This window comes from Salvelinus alpinus, chromosome 14 (genome assembly GCF_045679555.1).
Source record: "Salvelinus alpinus chromosome 14, SLU_Salpinus.1, whole genome shotgun sequence".
In the NCBI taxonomy this organism is placed as follows: Eukaryota; Metazoa; Chordata; class Actinopteri; order Salmoniformes; family Salmonidae; genus Salvelinus; species Salvelinus alpinus.
This window is the reverse complement of record NC_092099.1, coordinates 9507016-9530017: the sequence shown is the minus strand read 5'-3', so window position 1 is coordinate 9530017 and position 23002 is coordinate 9507016. Positions and strand designations below refer to the sequence as shown.

The window sequence follows — 23002 nt, the reverse complement described above, 5'->3', positions numbered from 1 at the left end:
CTCTCCCCCTCATATTGGTTCATATTCTCGCTCTCTCTCTCTCTTCATTTTCCCCCCCCTTTCCCCCTCACTGACTGGCTCATTCAATCATGACTCCCAATGGCTCTTGTTGGCCTGTGACCTCCAGGGGAAGGGGACCTTAAACTCCTAGATGAAGTGTACTTCCCATCCTCCCAAGGCTGGGTCAGTGCGACGCTGTCTCTAGTATCTCACTGCTTTGTCGAGTTGTCTGTTTACACGTCCCTAGCATTTCACTGCTTTGTCAAGCTTTTTACGGTAGGGAACCATCTACTGTATATTTTGAATCCAGTGGATCAGCTCTAGTCTGTGCATAGGAACGAAAAGGTGTAGTTGTGCTGCAGAAGCATCCAGGGTGACGGAGCATCAACACTCAGTTCAGCCACCAGCTAGCTTCAAGGGCTTCTGCCAGCAGCTCAGCACTACCTATCCGCATATTTCACCGCTTAAATGGTCCGCTGGCCTGACAGACAAATAATGAGTATATGGATGCGGGGGCTGGGCGTGGATAGGGAGGGATTGAAGGGGGGAGGGCGAAAATCTTGTCTATAAAAAAAAGTGAGGAGATGTTATGGGGGGGAGGTGAGGGTTGGGTACAGGTGAGGTGGGCAGGAGGGAATGGGAGCGGGGTGGCGGCTGTCATCGTCCCCGGCGTGTCAGCAGGTGCTGGGCGGTCGGTCACTCGTCCTTGCCTTGATGGACTCTGGGAGGTAGCGAGCGGCCATTTACTGGCCCAGCCTGCCAGGCTGGGGGATTTCATGTCCCCGCGCTCGGCTGATTTATGACTACACCTGAAGGAAAGCGGAGGGAGGGAGGGAGAGAGAGAGAGTGTGTGTATATGTATGTTAGAATGAGAACACATGAGAAAAGTTTATGAAACTGAGAGGGTACGTGTGTGTGTTAATACGAGAAAGCAGAGAGAGTGTGTGTGTGTGTGTGTGTGTGTGTGTGTGTGTGTGTGTGTGTGTGTGTGTGTGTGTGTGTGTGTGTGTGTGTGTGTGTGTGTGTGTGTGTGTGTGTGTGTGTGTGTGTGTGTGTGTGTGTGTGTGTGTGCCTGCACCATATTTTTCACTCCCATTATAACCTGCTCTCTCTCCTGACCCGCCACTCCAGCGGACCTCTGAAAGGCAATCTCACATAAAACCATCAAATAAAAAATTCATATTGATACTCTGTCTGTGTCTGTCTCTCTCTCTCCCCATCTATCCACCTCCAAGTCCTCCACATCAGCACCCTGGTGATGTACTGCCCACTGTCTAATATTAAAGTCTAGAACACAATAAAAGACGGTCTAATCCTCTGCGCCTCCATCTCTTCTAAGCAGACCTCCTGCTTTTAGCACTTCACTGTGTACTGAAAGCATTTCAATCATTGCGGTGCTCTAAAAATCCAAACCTTTATCCTGAGATTTTTATTTTGCTGTAAGAATACACATTTGGATGTCTTTCTTGTGGGAAGAAAGTTAGTTTCCCCTTATTCCCGGAAACTAACTGATAGAGATTTGGATTGAATAGTGCTCTAGTGTATTCTACTGGTTTGCACATGTGGCAGTGGTACGTTTGTGTAGAGCAGTCTATATTGGTGTGTCTCTGTCCATGGTCCTGTTCCGTTAGCCTGGTCGGGTGTGCAGTAAACATTGTCGTTTGTTTGCGTTTGCGCATGTTTGCGCATTGTGGCGGCAGGTAGACTAGTGATTAGAGCGTTGGACAAGTAACCGAAAGGTTGCAAGATCGAATCCCCGAGCTGACAAGGTAAAAATCTGTCGTCCTGCCACTTGGCAAGGCAGTTAACCCACTGTTCCTAGACCGTCATTGAAAATAAGAATTTGTTCTTAAATGACTTGCCTAGTTAAATAAAAATGTGAAATCAAAAAATAGTTTCTGTGTTTGATAGACCCAGAGCTGCCAAAGACCAATTCTGTCTGTGTGTTAGAGAGGATCCCTGCGGTGTCGTCAAGTCTCTCTGCTGTGGAGCTACCTGGGAACAGCTTTGAAAGGCAGCAAACATGAAAGTTCAAATCAAACTTCATTTGTCACATACACAGAAGACAACAAATGTAGACCTTACTATGAAATGCTTACTTACAAGCCCTTAACCAACAGTGCAGTTCAAGAAGAGTTAAGAAAATATTACCAGATAAACTAAAATAATAAAAAGAAACACAATAACGAGGCTATATACAGGGGTTACCGGTACCGAGTCAGTGTGCGGGGGTACAGGTTAGTTGAGGTACTATGCATAGATAATAAACAGCGAGTAGCAGCGGTGTACAAAACAAATGGGGGGGGGGGGGGGGGGGGGTCAATGTAATAGCCCGGTGGCCATTTGATTAATTGTTCTGCAGTCTTATGGCTTGGGGGTAGAAGATGTTAAGGAGCATTTTGGTCCTAGACTTGGCGCTCCAGTACCACTTGCCGTACGGTAGCAGAGAAAACAGTTAATGACTTGGGTGACTGGCGTCTCTGACAATTTTATGGGCTTTCCTCTGACACCGCCTATTATATAGGTCCTGGATTGCAGGAAGCTTGGCCCCAGTGATGTACTGGGCCGTACGCACTACCCTCTGTAGAACTCGGTCAGATGCCGAGCAGTTGCCATATCAGGCGGTGATGCGACCGGTCAGGATGCTCTCGATGGTGCAGCTGTAGAACTTTTTGAGGATCTGGGGACCATGCCAAATCTTTTCATTCTCCTGAGGGGGAAAAGGTTTTGTCGTGCCCTCTTCACGACTGTCTTGATGTGTTTGGACCATGATTGTTCATTGGTGATGTGGACACCAAGGAACTTGAAACTCTGGAACCACTCCACTACAGCCCTGTTGATGTTAATGGGGGCCTGTTTGCCCCGCCTTTTCCTGTAGTCCACGATCAGCTCCTTTGTCTTGCTCACACTGAGGGAGAGGTTGTTGTCCTGGCACCACAATGCCAGTTCTCTGACCTCCCTATAGGCTGTCTCATCGTTGTCGGTGATCAAGCCTACCACTGTTGTGTCGTCAGCAAACTTAATGATGGTGTTGTTTGGCCACGCAGTCGTGGGTGAACAGGGAGTACAGGAGGGGACAAAGTACACGCCCCTGAGGGGCCCCAGTGTTGAGGATCAGCGTGGCAGATGTCTTGTTGCCTAACCTTACCACCTGGGGGAGCCCGTCAAGAAGTCCACTTACATTTGAGTCATTTAGCAGGTGCTATTATCCAGAGCGACTTACAGGAGCAATTAGGGTTAAGTTCCTTGCTCTAGGGCACATCAACAGATTTTTCACCTAGTTGGCTCGGGGATTCAAGCAAGCGACCTTTCAGTTACTGGCCCAATACTCTTAACCACTAGGCCGCGTTGCCGCCTTCAGAGAAGAATTCCCCTCTCCAACAAAAAGCCGTGGCAGAGCAGGATCTTGAAAAGTGGCTTATTTTTGGAGACATTTGTCAGAATGCTGCTAGTTTCTTCTGTCTTCTGTGTTTTTTTTCCCTCAGAAAGGTTGTTTTGATTTAGCCTACAGGAAATTACAGTTAGATAGAGCGGTGATGGAATCCCGGTAAAAGGTGGCGTTACCTAAGTGCTATGTGCCTCGTTGCTCAATCGAAATAAAGAGCAAGCCATTTAGGGTGAATTACAATGTGGTGCTTCACGGAGAGAGCCCCTGACCTGAGCTTTCCTGTCATTGGACCAATAAAAAACAATCAAATTGTCAGTAGACCAATCACAAGCCATCACCTTGTCAGTGGATCAATAAAAAAACACCCTTTCATTGGACCATTTACACCTATGCCACTGCCAAGGCTGTAAATAATGTTCTGCTTTGTGGTTACAGGTTGCAGACCTTTTTTTTCTCCTGTAAATATGCCCATAGAAATGTATACATTGAGCTTTTTCCATTATGGATGGGACTGTAGATGTGAATTGCAAACTTGTTGGACCTCTTTGCCTGTTGCCTTAAGGTATGAAGGAAGTTGGTTTTACCGGACAGAAATTAACTTATTTTCATGAACCTCAGCCTTCATGCTCTCTTCCTATTAAGTTACTCCTCCTCCTCTCAATCCCCCATCACTCAACCTCCATCAGCGTTTGGCTGGACTGTTTGCCTCCCGCTTTCTATCAACGGCAGGCCAGTCCTGCGCTCTCTGTTTTAGGAGAGATAATGATTCTCTTTTACCGGGAATAGGATTGCATTTTCTATTTCTCCTCCCTCCCTCCCACCCCTCCTCTCCCTCCTCCTTACCCTCTCGTCTGTTCCTGCGGCCGGGGCTCCCTCCACGGAAGCGCCGCGCTATCACTCCACCGCAGAAAAAGCGAGGGATGAAAGACAAATCAAAACACCTTATTTCCCTCAGTCCCTCACGCTGTCGAGATTGAATTTGAGTTTTCTCATCTTTTCTCTCCCTCCCTTGGCCCAACCATCCACTCTGAAATACTTCTGAAACCAGCCACATTCACAACTTGTGGGATTGGGTATTGTTTGGGCATGAGGATTAAAACAGAGAGGAGCACAATGCAAAAGAACTCAAACCCGACTGCATAGTGATCTACTTGGTCAGCCGCACATCTTTAGCGTTGAGACCGAGGGGTATTTCACTGACGTTAACATTGTTCTTTACCTAAATTGTTATGGCAATAGTTCTAGTTGTGTCGTCAATTATTGTATCAATGACTCTCCTCCCTTATTTTCCATAGCCAGAGTGGACCACTGATATGACAGGATAATCACTGACACTAATTTGAATGCAAAAGAACATTCCATTGAATTGTAGAACTTTGGAAGGAATCTCTCTTTAAAGAGCCACTGAACACACCGATTGGCACGTGTGTGTTTCTGTTGCTTATTAGAAAAACAAGATTTCAGTCTTGGAGGTGTGTTTCCTGACCGATTCCGCGTTTGCTTAACGCGTTTGTCCCCCATGAGACACTGTAGACGCCGAAGCCTATTTAACTTTTTCAAAATACCCAGAATGAATCTAAGATAACTTAAGAAATCTGTAATTCATTTTGAGGTTTTTGCCGAGGATGTTTTAGTTGCGCAATTTTACATCTAACTAAGGTGTTTGGTGCAGTATTTCTCAAGTAAAAAAAAATGTGTGACGTGTTGTCTTCTGTAAACAAAGTCGGAGCTGCTGGGCAGGTCTGTCTCACTGTCTATGCTATTGGATAGAGACCAATCACCGCAGCTGTTCACACCATGTTAATGGCAAATGGACATCATCAAATCAAAACCCAACCTTCATTTACCCGTTGTGCCGTACGGATGTTCCAACCTCCATTTTAGACAAGACTCATTTTATGACCAAATGTATCCTATTTACACTTTGTAGTCAGTTTTGACACTATAATTAACTGCTTCTGACTTATATTGATGCCACATGGGCCATTTTCAAAGGGATGTGTTCCTTTTTAAAGGCAGTCGCTGTTTAAATCTGGTATGGGAGTTGAGACCTGGTCAGGATACTTTCTATTTCAATAGCTTTAATAGTCATTGACCTGTGTGGAGCGGGGAAAAAGCAGCTGGTTAAATGCAGCCTCTGTGAATTGACTGTGGGCAAACACAAAAGCAGCTGTGCTAATACTGGCTCTATCCAGGGCCGAGCTGACCAGTTAGCACCCTGCTACCCTGGCCTGGCAACCTTCAGCTGGCTACTGAGGCATAAAGAGGCGCCGTTAATGTCCTAACAGACGTTTCCCTCAGATCATCTGTAGGCGACTAGTTAGTTAGTCAAAATGACCACTGACCAGACAGGCTTCTGGTTCTGCCTTGGTGTTCACACAGCCCTAACTCACCACTGGATTTCATGCTTCCTTTCCCTCAGCCAGGTTTTTATGAACGCTGTAGATGCGCCGGTCGTAGATTGGATCCGATCTCATGGCCGCTAACCGATTCATGAGCCAAGAGGCGAGACGGCTCCGCGACCTCAAATCAAAAGCGACGGGTGCACGAGCCAGCCTAAACGGGCAAATCTACCAACCTGTAATATCCAAACAGGCATTTAGCGCTCAGACCTTCGGGTGGAATAGAATAGATGGCGGGGAGGTGCAGGAAGCAAGGGTCATTGAACGAAGGAAGGACACCTGGCTGTAGTTTGGCTATGCTACCTGAGACAAATGATTTCCCCCCCCCCCCCCCCCAACTAACCCCCTCCCAAACTCCTCTCACCCCCCCCCCCGTTTCATTTTCAATTATGGGGCGGAATATGAGTCTTTAATAGGGTAATAATTGTGCTAGCATATTTGCTGTCACCCACCATAAGCCAAGATTAATTAGGCCATTTAGTTTAGCTTAAGAAAGCGTCCGCTGTGAGGAATGGTGCATGGGACCAAGGCAGAGAGCTAGATTCAGCACAGTCTTCTCCCTATCATACGTCATCACAGCTCGCTCTCTCTCCTCTGGTTCGTCATGATTTCGGCACACCTGCTTCACTTTTCTTGTCTCTCAGCTGTTGTTGTCTGTAGTTTCAGAGTGACTGTGATCTTAGACTGCCGCTCAAGTGCGTATGTGTGTTTCCTGTTCCACTCACCTCTTGACTACTAGGAAGTTATTTTAAAGGTCTGTGTCTGTGCAAGTTTCTGCGTATTTGTGTATTTTATACTATACTCTTGGAGAACTGGCTACTCGGGTGAATGGTGCTTGTTTAATAAAGTTAGATCAACGCTGAATCAATGTCTGCAAGATCACATAATTATATTTTTCCACGTAACAGAATGCCAAAAACACACCTCATTCAATCGTGAATGATAATCCTTCAAGTTTTACCGGTGAAACGTCCATGCAGCATCTGCAGCCATTTGATCTCAATCCGTTTCATGGGGATATGCATTGTAAACATTCTTGAGATACAGGGTTGTTTCATTGTAGCCTACAGTGTTGTTTTGAATGATGTACAGTGAGCGAATTTGAGAGTAGGCGTTAACTGTAGCATAGCCTACCTGTGTATTTTGCCGAGGTGCGCGCGATGTTGAGTTTTGGCCAATTGAGAGAGAAATGCAATGGTGTTTTTGTCTTACGATAACGTTATACTTTGCTATTATATTTGGTTCTGTTATGTGGACTATCATTATGTGATCTTGCAGACATTGATTTAGCTTTGATCTAACTTTATTAAACAAGCACCATTCGACTCAGTAACTTGTTCTCTAAACGTAAAGTAGTGAATATACACAAGCGCAGAAGTCCGCCGAACTAACGATTCCGAAAAAGTCAGATACGGAGCAATTTTAAGAGAGAGATTCTTATTGACTCAAATGACTAAATGGATAATATCAAATCTTCTATGATATTTTCTAGTTGTTGGAAGTTCTAGTCCAAGTGGTTCCATGGAAGGACAACTGTTCTAAATTTGTGGTACACAGAATTTCCCCCTTAGGTTACATAGATGCCCCAAGACTGACAACCAGCACATTGGACTGGGGGAAAACAAACTAGGTTACAGAAGAAAAATAATCCCATATGAGAATGTGATTATTAACAAAGAGCATTGTTTTCTAGACCAGAGACAAACTAACCACTCCCTTGGGTGTTGTCAAGATCGTTTGTTGAATAAATGGACCAAGGCGCAGCGTGCGTAGAGTCCCACATCTTTAATAATGAAACTCACAAAAAAACAATAAAGGATAAACGATACGTGCCGCAAATGCAGTGCTCACAGGCACTACACGAAAACAAGATCCCACAAACAACAGGTGGGAAAAGGCTGCCTAAATATGATCCCCAATCAGAGACAATGATAGACAGCTGCTTCTGATTGGGAACCATACCAGGCCAACAAAGAAATAGAAAACATAGATTGCCCACCCTAGTCACACCCTTACCTAACCAAATAGAGAATTAAAAGGATCTCTAAGGTCAGGGCGTGACAGGTGTTCATATCTGGGGCTGGATCTGGTCTATGTTCAAGATCAACACTACATCATTTAAGACTGAAATTGTAAGGTTGTTTCCAAATTTTACTGACGTAAACTTTGTGGAAATATTTTGGTAGTATATTTAATATAATAAAATAAATCAGCAAATTTGGTAACAACCTTATGTCAAATGCTACGTCAATTAATTTAAAAGGTTCTGAAAACATTGTTTTTCTTCGTTTTTGAGTGTCCTCAGAGTAATGAATAATGCCTGCTGATAGTAGATCATGTTCCTCTTGAGATATTTAGTGCTCACAGGTCACCCTTCCGTTCTACTGCGTATTCTTGGTCAACGACATAAAGATTTCAGTATGATCTCAGTAAAGATCTGTGTATAGATTCCAGGTCTTTCCTTGATGACTGATTGCCAAAAGCTGCATTCACCTGCAGAGAACCATCTCGCACAAATGCCAAGTGCATGAACCCAATTCTGCTCAGCTAGAAATCCATTGGCTTTGCTGTACTGTACAACTGTCTGTGTACTGTAGTGCATTTTCTACTGGAGGATAAATGGCTGTGTGTGTCACGCCCAACTAAAAGGCCTGTCCATGTCAATAGCTGTATATCTCCCGGCAGGCAGCTGGAAATGAGGTCTAATCGGACGGATATTAAAGTCACAATAGACTGCTCCCGACTATTACGACCTGTCAGCACCGGGCCCCCTCTCTCTCCTCTCTCGTCCAGATTAGTTTCCACCTCTGAATATTTATACACTCACCGTAGGCTTAACCTGGCTGTGTCATTTTCATCTCACCACACCGGGTGTGTGTGTGTCTGTGTACATATGAATATTTAGATTTTTATACACTTTCAGCAGCCCCTGCCCGTAGGGAAGAGACCCTGACATTTCCCCAACATTTGGTCCCCTCTATTATAGTTATACTTGTTTGTGTGTGCACATGGGCCCGTGGGTTAGTTGTGGTGGAGGCATCTAGGTTGAGTTTGACTGACCGTCCCTTCCTCTCGTGTTGTTCTCAGGTGGAGCCGGAGCCAGGCAGCCCCGGGCCCAGCAGAAGCTCTTCACCATGGACGTGGATGAAGAGGAGAACATGAGTGAGTCTGTCTGTCTGTCTGTCTCTTTGTCAAAGTGTCTGTCTGGCTGTCCATTTGTTCCCTTACCTGATCCCCTGTCTAGACACACACACACGAAGGACACACACACAGCGCATATACAAAACTGCAGAACTCGATATTCCCACCACAGAAAAACTTGAATAAATGTCCTTGGATTCAACTTATTGCTCTATGCACACCCTTAAAAAATCGCAGCCTCCCTCACATATTCAAATTTAATTGGACATTTTTGAAGGAATCTGAGCCCTGAGCTCCAGCAGCCATGCCTGTGAATTGAGTGTCTGTCCCTACATCCCCACCACTCTGAACAGACAGAAGAAAATGGCTGCCTGCCCTATCCCAGGATTAAATGGATGGTTACCATTGTAGTCACTCGCCGGTTTCACACTGAAGACCTCTGACAATGTAACCTTAGATCCTTCATTACAATCGTCCCGTTTCCGTATTTAGATTTCCCCTGATAAGCAGGTATGCAATGAAGTTCAATATCAATCCAAATCTTAGGGACATTTTTCCAGAACGCCAGCAACTGACTCAAGGCAGAGGGGAACATTTCATGGAGTTCTGATACTGGAACTGTTGTTGCATGATTTATCTCCAGACTTGTGAGACACTTTCAAGATGGCTACTGTACACACAAATATTGCTCTGAGCAATGGAAATGTGTCATTTACTTGAACACCAGGAGTAGTTCATCTGTTTTTCTATACTCAGTCTTTGCTCACATTCATACCAGCTGCATGCCAGTTTGAAAAACAGTGTTCCAAACATACCCACTGATATTCTCACTGACATTCAAGATACTGTACATTGAGAGAGGCGTAAACCTAAAAAGATGATGAAAGTACTCCACTGAAATCGGCGAGACGTTTAAGTCTTCTGTAGCTATACCGCAATAAAAGTCATTAAATATTAATTGACTCATCAAGTCAGCAATTTCATGTAATCCCATGACCACTCCTTTTAGCACTACCAATCTTACTATGAACAATTCTTTGAACAATTCTCTGAAATGAATCCATCCATCAAAATAGATGAGAATGTCACCTCTCCGTGCTATATTTCGTGTGATAATTTTCACAACCTGCTCCTGTCAGATTCCCTTCTTTTTAGAAAATGGCAAAAGCCACTTCTTCATTTTACAGTATTCATGCCTTTGGTCATTCTCCTTTGTACTTATTTCCACAACCATTCCTCACACACCCTTGTTAAGATTCCTTCCTTGTGCATGGTTACCCCACAGTCCATTATTCTGTACTCAATGTGTCAATGACACTCCCCACTTAAAGACCTCCTCCCACTCAAACACATCCATGTTACACTAATATACAGTTGAAGTCGAAGTTTACATACACTTAGGTTGGCGTCATTAAAACTCGTTTTTCAACCACTCCACAAATTTCTTGTTTACAAACTATAGTTTTGGCAAGTCGGTTAGGACATCTACTTTGTGCATGACACAAGTCATTTTTCCAACAATTGTTTACAGACAGATTATTTCACTTATAATTCACAGTATCACAATTCCAATGGGTCAGAAGTTTACATACACTAAGTTGACTGTGCCTTTAAACAGCTTGGAAAATAGCAGAAAATTATGTCATGGCTTTAGAAGCTTCTGATAGGCTAATTGACATAATTTGAGTCAATTGGAGGTGTACCTGTGGTTGTATTTCAAGGCCTACCTTCAAACTCAGTGCCTCTTTGCTTGACATCATGGGAAAATCAAAAGAAATCAGCCAAGACCTAAAAAAAATAAAATTTGTTGACCTCCACAAGTCTGGTTCATCCTTGGGAGAAATTTCCAAACGCCTGAAGGTACCACGTTCATCTGTACAAACAATAGTACGCAAGTATAAACACCATGGAACCACGCAGCTGTCATAGCGCTCAGGAAGGAGACGCGTTCTGTCTCCTAGAGATGAATGTACTTTGGTGCGAAAAGTGCAAATCAATCCCAGAACAACAGCAAAGGACCTTGTGAAGATGCAGGAGGAAACAGGTACAAAATGAGTCATATATCGACATAACCTGAAAGGCCGCTCAGCAAGGAAGAAGCCACTGCTCCAAAACCTGCATAAAAAATCCAGACTACGGTTTGCAACTGCACATGTGAACAAAGATTGTACTTTTTGGAGAAATGTCCTCTGGTCTGATGAAACAAAAATAGAACTGTTTGGCCATAATGACCATCTTTATGTTTGGAGGAAAAAGGGGGACGCTTGCAAGACGCAGAACACCATCCAAACCGTGAAGCATGGGGGTGGCAGCATCATGTTGTGGGGGTGCTTTGCTGCAGGAGGGACTGGTGCACTTCACAAAATAGATGGCATCATGAAGAGGGAAAATGATGTGGATATATTGAAGCAACATCTCAAGACATCAGTCAGGAAGTTAAAGCTTGGTCGCAAATGGGTCTTTCAAATGAACAATGACCCGAAGCATACTTCCAAAGTTGTGGCAAAATGACTTAAGGACAACAAAGTCAAGGTATTGGAGTGGCCATCACAAAGCCCTGACCTCAATCCTATAGAAAAGTAGTGGGCAGAACTGAAAAAGCGTGTGCGAGCAAGGGGGCCTACAAACCTGACTCAGTTACACCAGCTCTGTCAGGAGGAATGGGCCAAAATTCACCCAACTTAAGTTAAACAATTTAAAGGCAACGCTACCAAATACTAATTGAGTGTATGTAAACTTCTGACCCACTGGGAATGTGATGAAAGAAATAAAGCTGAAATAAATCATTCTCGCTAATATTTCACATTCTTAAAATAAAGTGGTGATTCTAACTGACCTAAGACAGGGAATTTTTACTATGATTAAATGTCAGGAGTTGTGAAAAACAGAGTTTAAATGTATTTTGCTAAGGTGTATGTAAACTTCCGACTTCAACTGTATATATTAATGCACATATGTAGACATATTGCATTTTGAGTGGCACACAAGTGCACATTATAAGGATAATATGTATTAGTCTATGTATATATATATATATATATATATATATAAGAGAATTGGGAAGCACGTGAGAGCAGGATTCCTTTGTTTTGTCTTGCTTCTGGGATGCATTTTAGTATGCAGAAACTTGACGAACATCGCCACCTGTCAGAAGCTAAGGATTCTGTGTTGTTCAGAAGTCGTTGGAAACCCCAACAGAGCCTCTGAAGAGCTCTGATCTCACAATTTCAGAAACCTTTAGCCTCTTATGTAGTTCATCTCGTTTGAAAATGCGTTAATATACTATTTTTGGGTTTCATTTTTTTATTTTTCTTAAGTAGAGCTCTGTGTTACCAAGAGGCAAGTAACAGATATCATAGAAATGAGGTTGTATAAAGATGACATGAGTGGATCTAAAAGCGTTCTGATACTGGCACCAAATCTCAGGTTGGACCCTGCCATCCTTGTCAGACTTTGTTGGTCTCTTTGTTGGTGTCCTTTTTCCTTGCTGTTTTTTCCCCCTCCTTTTCTTTCCTCTCTGCCTGCATCTTATGATACCCAAACTCCACCTCACACTCTTCCCTGCACCCTCCATCCTCCAACTAACCCCTTTCATTTGCACTGCCGGTTCTCTCTCCCCTGAGTACCGAAAGGAGTAACCTATCAAGCCTTTGCTGGAGGATGTTATAAATGAAAATTTTGCCAACATTCCATCCACTTTGCCAACAGGACCTGGTGATGTGTGCTCCTTACAATATTCTAGAGCTGCAATTCCACTATTATGAGAGCTAAAGCACTAGCTCAGCACTCTAGGATATAGCGCCAACCTATCATTAAAGCAGAAAGAACAGGTCATAACATCTGCCCGTAAAGTAAAGATCAGTGTGTACATATGCGTGTGTGCGTACCCCAACTCTTCCACATCTTTCCGCCTGACCCCTCCCTAAACTGACAAATATTAACCAAAACCCTCCCTGACAAAAAAGGCCAGGAAACGCAAATAGTTCTCTCTTATGTAGAGGGAGGAACTCACTGTTTTTGTTGTTATGCTGGCCTGATTTTTACAATATTTCCACATCACTGATTTCCCCATTGATGTAATAATTGCATGTATTATATAGATGAAATCCCTCTTGTCATGTTATAAAATCCAAGAATGTACTGTCCTATCAATATTACAATTTATATTTATGACATGTGCTTCAGGCTATTTTTCTCAAACGTAATTTCTAAATGGATTTTCCTTTTAGATGTATGTTTGATCCTTTGTTAAATGTATTATCAGTTAAGCCTCCCTACCAAATAAAGATAACACACATCACCAGGTCAGTTCCAAAGAGTGATATAGGAATCTATACATTTTACATTTACAAGATCCTGCAACGAAGGCGTTGTAAGTTACTCTTTCTGGGCACCGCAGGTTCGAGCAGCACCGACGTTAAGGAAAACCGTAACCTGGACAACGTCTCCTCCAAAGAGGGGGCAGCTGTAGGCGAGCAGCTCCCCAATGGCAGTGGCGGGGGCAGCAGGAAGCGCCCCCTAGAGGAGGGCAACAATGGCCACACGCTGTCCAAGTTCCGGGCCAAGAAGCGTAAGAAAACACCGGGCCCGGTTCTACCAAAGAATGCCCTTATGCAGCTGAATGAAATCAAGCCGGGGCTACAGTATAAGCTGCTGTCTCAAACAGGTCCGGTCCATGCACCCGTGTTTGTCATGACCGTCGAGGTCAATGGGCAGCTGTTCGAGGGCTCAGGTCCGACTAAGAAGAAGGCCAAGCTGAATGCGGCAGAGAAGGCCCTGCGCTCCTTTGTCCAGTTCCCCAACGCCTCCGAGGCGCACCTGGCTATGGGCCGGACACTGACAGTCAACACGGACTTCACATCCGATCAGGCCGACTTCCCAGACATGCTCTTCAACGGGTTTGAGACGCCCGCACCACCCGAGGACTCCTTTTACCTGGGATCCAATGGCAGCGGCTCCTTAAACTCGCTGGGAGAGTATCCCCTGCCCTCCACGCCAGGTGCTAACCTTGCCCAGGCGCCGTTGCCCCCTCCCTCCTCCTTCACCTCGAACTCGAGCGGAAAGAATCCCGTCATGATCCTCAACGAGCTGAGGCCGGGCCTCAAGTACGACTTTGTGTCGGAGAGCGGTGAGAGCCACGCCAAGAACTTTGTCATGCAGGTGTCGGTGGACTCACAGCAGTTTGAGGGCTCTGGACGAAACAAGAAGCTGGCCAAGGCCCGGGCCGCCCAGGCAGCCCTCTCAGCCCTCTTCAACATGCAGCTGGACCAGACACCCTCCCGACAGCCCATCCCCAGAGAGGGACTGCAGCTCCACCTACCCCAGGTAAGAGCCCAAACCTAGGTCCCTCTGAACAAGCCAACTCTGCCCCCAGTCAAGGCCCTTTTTAAAACAGGACATAGAACATAGAATCTGCAGTCGCTGACCATTTTTAATGGGAAAGAGTGTTTTATACTCTACATGTAATGTTTTCAGGAACTGAGCAAAGGCATCAGAGCTTCCCCAGAAGCCAAAACACTTATGCAAGGCTTTCTCAAACACTGTTGTGATTTGGGATTTTTAAATGGGAGTGCATTACACATTTAGGAATATCTGGATATGTTTTGGTCAAAGAAAGCAATCTGCTGAGAATTTCAGTGTTTGAGAATAGTTCTTATGTCATATTTTAAACTGGGAAAACGTTCAATAGGCTTATGTAGTTTTAAAGCTCTGAGGACACAGAGGTATTTTCACTACTGGAATTAAAAATATCCCTCTCTTGTTGATTTCAGTTAGATATCCTTTTTAGATATTACAAACGACAACATCCGAAAGCCTTTTAAACGCAATGCCTTTGAGCTAATCTAAAGAATCCCAGTATCAGTCGCATGCCTTTACTACCTCCATATCTTGAAATATTTTCTTTAATGAAGTCCCCACCGGAACGTTTAGTTCTCTTGCCAATCATCGCTGGGTTTCATTGAAAATGAAGATGAAATGATCAGGCCCGACGGATGATGGAAGATGAGACGGGAGATGAAAATGTGCGGTGCTTCAACAGTGAAACAATTGTGAATACATGCAAGACATCTATTTACACATCTCCTAATTTGGAGCTGAGAACACCAGGCGATATCATACCTCTATCTTATTTAGCATCGCCTTTTTTAGTTGTGTTGGGGGGAAAAAACAGTATTGACTGTCCAGGCTATTTCTTACCTAGATGTGAGACCTATTCAAGTTGAAGCACTGTCAGGGGTTCTCAGAGTTTAGAGTTAGGGTTAATTCCGTAGGAAACTTGAAATACAATTATTTCAGTTAAGTCGTGTTTTACGTCACTTGTTAGCCTAAATAAAAGCGCTATTTCTGAAGATGTTGTTTTTAACACTCTTGTATGGAGAAAGACTTTCGATATCGAATGTGATTTTGCTTCAAATGTAATATGATGATGCGGTGCTACTCACACGTTGTTGTGGGAGAGAGCTGGGTCTAGGGATGGAGACTGCGGTTCGGGCTAGGGATCAGTGACGGTTTATTGGGGGTGTTGTAGCTGGAAGTCAGACTGCATCTAGATCCACTCCCTCCCTTAGGCTGGATTTGCACTCCACTAGGCGTGCTCCGTAACCACTTTGTGACTTTCACACGGAGGGCTCCACACTGAGTTTTGCTACTTGGAATGCTTGGTGGAGTGTAAACCCAGGCTTAAAGGTGCTCAAAGAAGGTCTCCCTTTCCAAAGACTGTCAATATTCTAGCGCTGGTTCAGTTTTATATGAATTGGGGGGTGAGGATGGGGGATTGGTGTGGGATTTTTTCCCATCACAGAAGTGACCGTCAAAGTCGTGCCAGTGTGTGCAGAGATAGTGCCGTCTGGACAGGAAAGCAGCTTGTGGGGCACACTGTCAACGGCTTCAATTGTCCTTTCCCCCCCGAGGAACATTTCCCGCTTTCTTTCTTTACTCTCCCTCCACTTGTCATCGGTCTGCTTCCTTCAACCCGGCAGCTCGTGTCAACGATGCTGCACCCGCTAATTGGTCTATTAATTCTCTGTCGGTTAATATTTATTAAATGTACCTTCAACCCAGCTGAAGCGGTCGCTCCATATGGACAGGGCTAATTGGAAAATCAGGAAAACATGAGTGATAGAGTACTCTGTTTTTTTATTGCCAGAATGGAATTGTTTCACTGTTTTTGGCTGGCTGTTTTGTCCCACGACGGATAACACAGACGTCCACACGTTTCTGTGCTGCCTGCAACCAATTCCCAGAAGTCAAATTATCCCACTCCAACCGGGTGACTCTGAAGTACCGGGGAAGTAATATTTGGACTAATCTTTTTAATTTGTGCCTATTCAGCCGTCGCCTCTCCTTGGCTGTAATCATTCTCCTCTGTATTAGTAAATGGATAAAAGCGAGCAAAAGGAACGGCCACTGTCAAGGAAAAGAGATGTGTTAAGTCCATTCGAGGCCCCTGCTGAGATTCGATTCTATATATGCCGACTGTATAAGACTTTTGGCTCAAATGAGGACAACTCACATTTCTGTCCTTAATATTCTTCACCATGTTTTTGTCAGTGAAAGGGTAAGTGGATTTTCTTTTCATGTGGCGAAGGGAACCACATGCTAAAAACAACTAGATGTACTTCAGCCTCAATCCAGTTTTATTGCATTGCTTTTTAAGTTATTTTCTCTTTAGGCAGAACACTACATGACCAAAAGTATGTGGACTGCTGCTCGTCGAACATCTCATTCCAAAATTATGGGCATTAATATGGAGTTGGACCCCCTTTTGCTGCTAAACAGCCTCCACTCTTCTGGGAAGGCTTTCCACTAGATTTTGGAACATTGCTGAGGGGACTTGCTTCCATTCAGCTACAAGAGCATTTGTGAGGTCGGGCACTGATGTTGGGCGATTAGGCCTGGCTCGCAGTCGGCGTTCCAATTCATCCCAAAGGTGTTCAATGGGGTTGAGGTCAGGGCTCTGTGCAGACCAGTCAAGTTCTTCCACATCGATCTCAACAAACCATTTATGTATGGACCTGGCTTTGTTCACAGGTGCATTGTCATGCTGAAAGAGGAAAGGTCCTTCCCCAAACTGTTGCCACAAAGTTGGAAGCACAGAATCATCAGTCATTGCATGCTGTAGTGTTAAGATTTTCCTTCACCGGAACTAAGGGACCTAGCACGAACCATGAAAAACAGCCCCAGACCTTTATTCCAACTCCACCAAACTTTACAGTTGGCACTATGCATTGGGGCAAGTAGCGTTCTCTGGTCATTCTACCAAACCGGATTCGTCCGTCGGACTGCCAGATGGTGTGATTCATCACTTCAGAGAAGGCTTTTTCACTGCTCCAGACTCCAATTGCGGCGAGCTTTACACCACTCCAGCCGATGCTTGGCATTGCGCATGGTGACCTTAGGCTTGTGTGATGCTGCTTGGCCATGGAAATTCATTTCATGAAGCTCCCGACAAACAGTTCCTGTGCTGACGTTTGGAACTTGGTTTGGAACTTGGTAGTGAGTGTTGCAACCAAGGACAGACGATTTTTACGCGCTTCAGCACTCGGCGGTCCCGTTCTGTGAGCTTGTGTGGCCTACCACTTCGCGGCTGAGCTGTTGTTGCTCCTAGACGTTTCCACTTCACAATAACAGCACTTACAGTTGACCGGGGCAGCTCTAGCAGGGCAGAATTTTTTTTTACTGACTTGTTGGAAAGGTGGCATCCTATGACGGTGGGTGCCATGTTAAAAGTCACTGAAAGTCTTCAATAAGGCCATTCTACTGCCAATATCTGTCTATGGAGATTGCATGGCTGTGTGCATGATTTTATATACCTGTCAGCAAAGCCGAATCCACTAATTCAAGAGGTTTCCACATACTTTTTTGTATATAGTGTATGTGAATACACTGACAGGTGACGACTAGTGCTTGAGGGTGTCTACTCTGCTTAGTAAGTCCACATGGCTGACTCTGACATGTGTGCTCGTGGTGGAACATGATGAAGTTGCTCCTAGATGCTGATCTTAGGTTTAAGTTAGAGCTTTGATGTTTAAGGATTTGGGAAGGATAAACTCATTCCAAACAGACAGCCTCTACCTGAAGCCTGTGCTTGTTGTGTTGCGTGTCTCACCTCTACAGGTTCTCGCCGACGCCGTCTCTCGCCTGGTGGTGGACAAGTTCAGCGAGCTGACGGACAACTTCACCTCGCCCCACGCGCGACGGAAAGTCCTGGCGGGAGTCGTCATGACAACAGGTACGCTTTGTCACTCCGCCTAATGGGAGCTTGACGTTCTCCACCCTCGGAGCGTTGCTGTTGCCGTCGAACAGTACACCACTAGATTTGTACAGACCATAAAACCCCAGCCATACTGTCTGCAGGAGGCTAATGTGTGTAGATGGGAGGAAATGAATCTTCTTAGCACCACCTGTCAATCAGGGTGCACATCAAAATCTTCCTTTTGAGGGGTCCATGTCCATGACTTAAGCTGCTGTTTATCATTGGCTATGTTAGCCTAATTTTCCTCATACAATTTACAATTTTTTTTATTCACGAGTACACACATGCACATATTTCTAAAAGCCTACATGTCCCTTATCAAAAATACAATAAAATGTCAATGAAATGGCATAATGATAGAAAAGTATAACCAATAAACACAAATGGCTTTTATTGAATGTAAAGGTGGATTTTGAACCTCTCTGATCCCCACCCCCAGGCACGGACGTGAAAGAGGCCCAGGTGATCTGCGTCTCCACGGGCACCAAGTGCATCAACGGCGAGTACATGAGCGACCGCGGCCTGGCGCTCAACGACTGCCACGCAGAGATTATCGCCCGCCGCTCGCTCATCCGGTACCTCTACGCCCAGCTGGAGCACTTCCTGAGGTGAGAAGTTAGGCCATATGAAAACACAAACACACAAAATGGCTCCCATTTTGAATTAGAGTTTGTTTTGTTGAAGCCTTCAGTGGGACATGGAAGTCCTAGTAAAAGTTGAATTTATATTTAGTCGTAAAATTGAGTTCACGGTTGCAATGTTGCTTCAATTGCAGCATGGCGTTCCTTTTTTTGTTCTTGCTTCAGCTGATTTCTTTTAGTTGTTTTTGTTTTCTGTGACATTTGGAGCCACTGCCAACACTTTACACCCCCCCTTCACCCTCTGTCTCCTAGCAACAACAAGGAGGAGCAGCAGAAGTCCATATTCATGCGCTGTGACAAGCGTGGCTACCGGCTAAAGGACAACGTCCAGTTCCACCTCTACATCAGCACCTCGCCCTGCGGAGACGCGCGCATCTTCTCGCCGCATGAGGCCGGCATGGAAGGTATGAGGCGCAGCCTCCTCCCCGCTTACCTGTGACACTAGTAGATGTTACCAAACCTCTTGCTGACCCTTCTTGTGCCACAATGTACAATGATGGCATGATTCCTGCCTTCTTCATCAGGTGCATGTCTGGCTATCCGGCGCCTGCACAATGCTTTTCGATGTGAATGCGTTCTGCCCTTAAGTTTATATGACGCCTAATTATCTTCTACTCATTGATACATTTGTGATACACGCTCATATAAACACGGAAACAGCATTTCCGACCATACGCTTCTTGTTCTTAACCGAATGCAATTCGCTGAACTATCTCTTCAATGCAAGGCTTATTGTGATTCACTCATTGATTCCATATGACTGTAAGCTTATAATGCCAATGGCTTAAATTCCGATGCTAAGTGAACATGTACATATAGGGCCGTACCATTAGTTTTGGTGGCATGCCATCTTTAGTGACCTTGTCCCATGTGACAGCCAGACTCAATCAACCCCCACGTCAACTCAGTCTCCATTCCCCTCACTTAGCTGGCTGACACATTTTCTAAATTTAATCTTACGCTTGTTGAGAATTCCATATCGGAGCTTGTTTATTTTATTCAATTAACTCCTGTATGTTTTCCTCTTATGCCTGGTTTCATTTAATTAGAATTTAATTTTGAATGTCCAAATGCGCATTACAAACCCATTTCAACAAGTCTATTAATTAGTGGGTCTTTGTCCATGTCTCCTCTCTCTCTCTCTCTCTCTCTCTCTCTCTCGCTCTCTCTCTCTGTCTCTCTCTCTCTCTCTCTCTATCTCGCTCTCTCTTGCTCTCGCTCTCTCTCGCTCACTCTCTCTCTTGCTCACTCGCTCTCTCTCTCGCTCTCTCTCTCTCTCGCTCTCTCTGATTACTCACCCTCTTAATATGTCACATATAAATGCTTCTGTCACATTGTTTCCCGGCATACGCAAAAACACAAAAGGAAATACCCTTGTACAATTAGTCAGTGGATTGATTTGGCTTGTTAGCCTTTTGAATTACTTTCCAACATGTAGAAATGCTGTGATTAATCCAATGAAGTTGTATTTAAAGTTATTGTCTTTTGTATCCTTCGCACTGTCGAGATGATTTGGTGTCACATGCCCTAGAAGACCACATGGGAAACAAGTATCTTGACTTTTTTGTGTATGTATCCTCAACAATTTTGGTATATGCATCTTTTGCCTGGTGTAATATTTTATGCATTTTAAATTGTCAAATTAAATTAAATTAAATCTACTGTGTTAAGAGTGTACAGGCGGCCAGGATCGCTTATATATTGCTGGTACTGATCATTAATGGCTTATTGACCGCATTCATGAAAATGTTGATTTTTATGTGATACATTTGAAAGAAAATACAGAAACTGACAGAAACTGGTTTAGGGTTAATCCATTCATCCCTCTGTCTTTTCCTTGTCCCCCTCCCACAGACCAAGGAGACCGCCACCCCAACCGGAAGGCACGGGGCCAGCTGAGGACCAAGATAGAGTCTGGGGAGGGGACCATCCCTGTGAGGACCAGCAACACCATCCAGACATGGGATGGGGTGCTGCAGGGAGAGAGGCTGCTCACTATGTCCTGCAGTGACAAGATCGCAAGGTAACATGGCCTTGTGTCCCCTTTCGGTATCCTTTTCACCACATATCCTCCTCCAAAGCCGGCAAGATTGTGAGACACCATGTATAAGTGGTGTGGTTCAGTTTGTTTCAATTCAACAATTTAATTGGACATTAAATAGAGTTTATATGAATTTGACTCTAATTCTTGCCCAATATTTGCACTTGGAAGTGCAAACTTTACAGTCGGTAAGCTGCTGTTGTGGTAGATACAGCTATAGTATATAACCACTCCTTTCTGAAAATAAAAAATAAAAATAAAAACTCCCTTTCTGCATCCTTTGACTCTCTATGTCCCCTATCCTCCAGGCCGGCTCGGTCCTCCCCTCCTGCTCCGTGGCTCGACGACTCATTGCGAGCTCACAGAACAGGGCTCCGGGCAGCCGAGCGGAAATGGAGGAAAACTCGCCTCCCTGCGGACCTGGCATCCTTTCACTCCCTCCTCTCTACATTCTCCTCTTCTGTCTCTGCTGCTAAAGCCAATTTCTACCACTCTAAATTCCAAGCATCTGCCTCTAACCCTAGGAAGCTCTTTGCCACCTTCTCCTCCCTCCTGAATCCTCCTCCCCCCTCCTCCCTCTCTGCTGATGACTTCGTCAACCATTTTGAAAAGAATCGATCCGATCCTCGTTTGCTAAGTCAAACGACACCGCTGGTTCTGCTCACACTGCCCTACCCTGTGCTTTGACCTCTTTCTCCCCTCTCTCTCCAGATGAAATCTCGCGTCTTGTGACGGCCGGCCGCCCAACAACCTGCCCGCTTGACCCTATCCCCTCCTCTCTTCTCCAGACCATTTCCGGAGACCTTCTCCCTTACCTCACCTCGCTCATCAACTCATCCTTGACCGCTGGCTACGTCCCTTCCGTCTTCAAGAGAGCGAGAGTTGCACCCCTTCTGAAAAAACCTACACTCGATCCCTCCGATGTCAACAACTACAGACCAGTATCCCTTCTTTCTTTTCTCTCCAAAACTCTTGAACGTGCCGTCCTTGGCCAGCTCTCCTGCTATCTCTCTCAGAATGACCTTCTTGATCCAAATCAGTCAGGTTTCAAGACTAGTCATTCAACTGAGACTGCTCTTCTCTGTGTCACGGAGGCGCTCCGCACTGCTAAAGCTAACTCTCTCTCCTCTGCTCTCATCCTTCTAGACCTATCGGCTGCCTTTGATACTGTGAACCATCAGATCCTCCTCTCCACCCTCTCCGAGCTGGGCATCTCCGGCGCGGCCCACGCTTGGATTGCGTCCTACCTGACAGGTCGCTCCTACCAGGTGGCGTGGCGAGAATCTGTCTCCGCACCACGTGCTCTCACCACTGGTGTCCCCCAGGGCTCTGTTCTAGGCCCTCTCCTATTCTCGCTATACACCAAGTCACTTGGCTCTGTCATATCCTCACATGGTCTCTCCTATCATTGCTATGCAGACGACACACAATTAATCTTCTCCTTTCCCCCCTCTGATAACCAGGTGGTGAATCGCATCTCTGCATGTCTGGCAGACATATCAGTGTGGATGACGGATCACCACCTCAAGCTGAACCTCGGCAAGACGGAGCTGCTCTTCCTCCCGGGGAAGGACTGCCCGTTCCATGATCTCGCCATCACGGTTGACAACTCCATTGTGTCCTCCTCCCAGAGTGCTAAGAACCTTGGCGTGATCCTGGACAACACCCTGTCGTTCTCAACTAACATCAAGGCGGTGACCCGTTCCTGTAGGTTCATGCTCTACAACATTCGCAGAGTACGACCCTGCCTCACACAGGAAGCGGCGCAGGTCCTAATCCAGGCACTTGTCATCTCCCGTCTGGATTACTGCAACTCGCTGTTGGCTGGGCTCCCTGCCTGTGCCATTAAACCCCTACAACTCATCCAGAACGCCGCAGCCCGTCTGGTGTTCAACTTTCCCAAGTTCTCTCACGTCACCCCGCTCCTCCGCTCTCTCCACTGGCTTCCAGTTGAAGCTCGCATCCGCTACAAGACCATGGTGCTTGCCTACGGAGCTGTGAGGGGAACGGCACCTCCGTACCTTCAGGCTCTGATCAGGCCCTACACCCAAACAAGGGCACTGCGTTCATCCACCTCTGGCCTGCTCGCCTCCCTACCTCTGAGGAAGTACAGTTCCCGCTCAGCCCAGTCAA

The 23002-nt window shown here is 45.4% G+C and overlaps 1 protein-coding gene across 9 annotated transcripts in view; it reads left to right on the top strand.

Moving 5' to 3' along the window:
• The window catches only part of adarb1b (adenosine deaminase RNA specific B1b), a 181936-nt gene that overhangs the window by 146116 nt on the left and 12818 nt on the right, over positions 1 to 23002 (top strand). For 6 of the 9 annotated variants that reach the window (XM_071340322.1, XM_071340320.1, XM_071340318.1 and 3 more), the window contains 6 exons: positions 8878 to 8952; positions 13331 to 14256; positions 18049 to 18163; positions 18627 to 18795; positions 19081 to 19232; positions 20683 to 20851. In XM_071340322.1, coding sequence (XP_071196423.1) covers positions 8925 to 8952; positions 13331 to 14256; positions 18049 to 18163; positions 18627 to 18795; positions 19081 to 19232; positions 20683 to 20851 — 1559 coding nt within the window. In that variant the 5' untranslated portion in view covers positions 8878 to 8924. The remainder of the gene's footprint in view (positions 1 to 8877; positions 8953 to 13330; positions 14257 to 18048; positions 18164 to 18626; positions 18796 to 19080; positions 19233 to 20682; positions 20852 to 23002) is intronic. The other 3 variants (XM_071340323.1, XM_071340316.1, XM_071340317.1) reach the window with 2 other exon arrangements.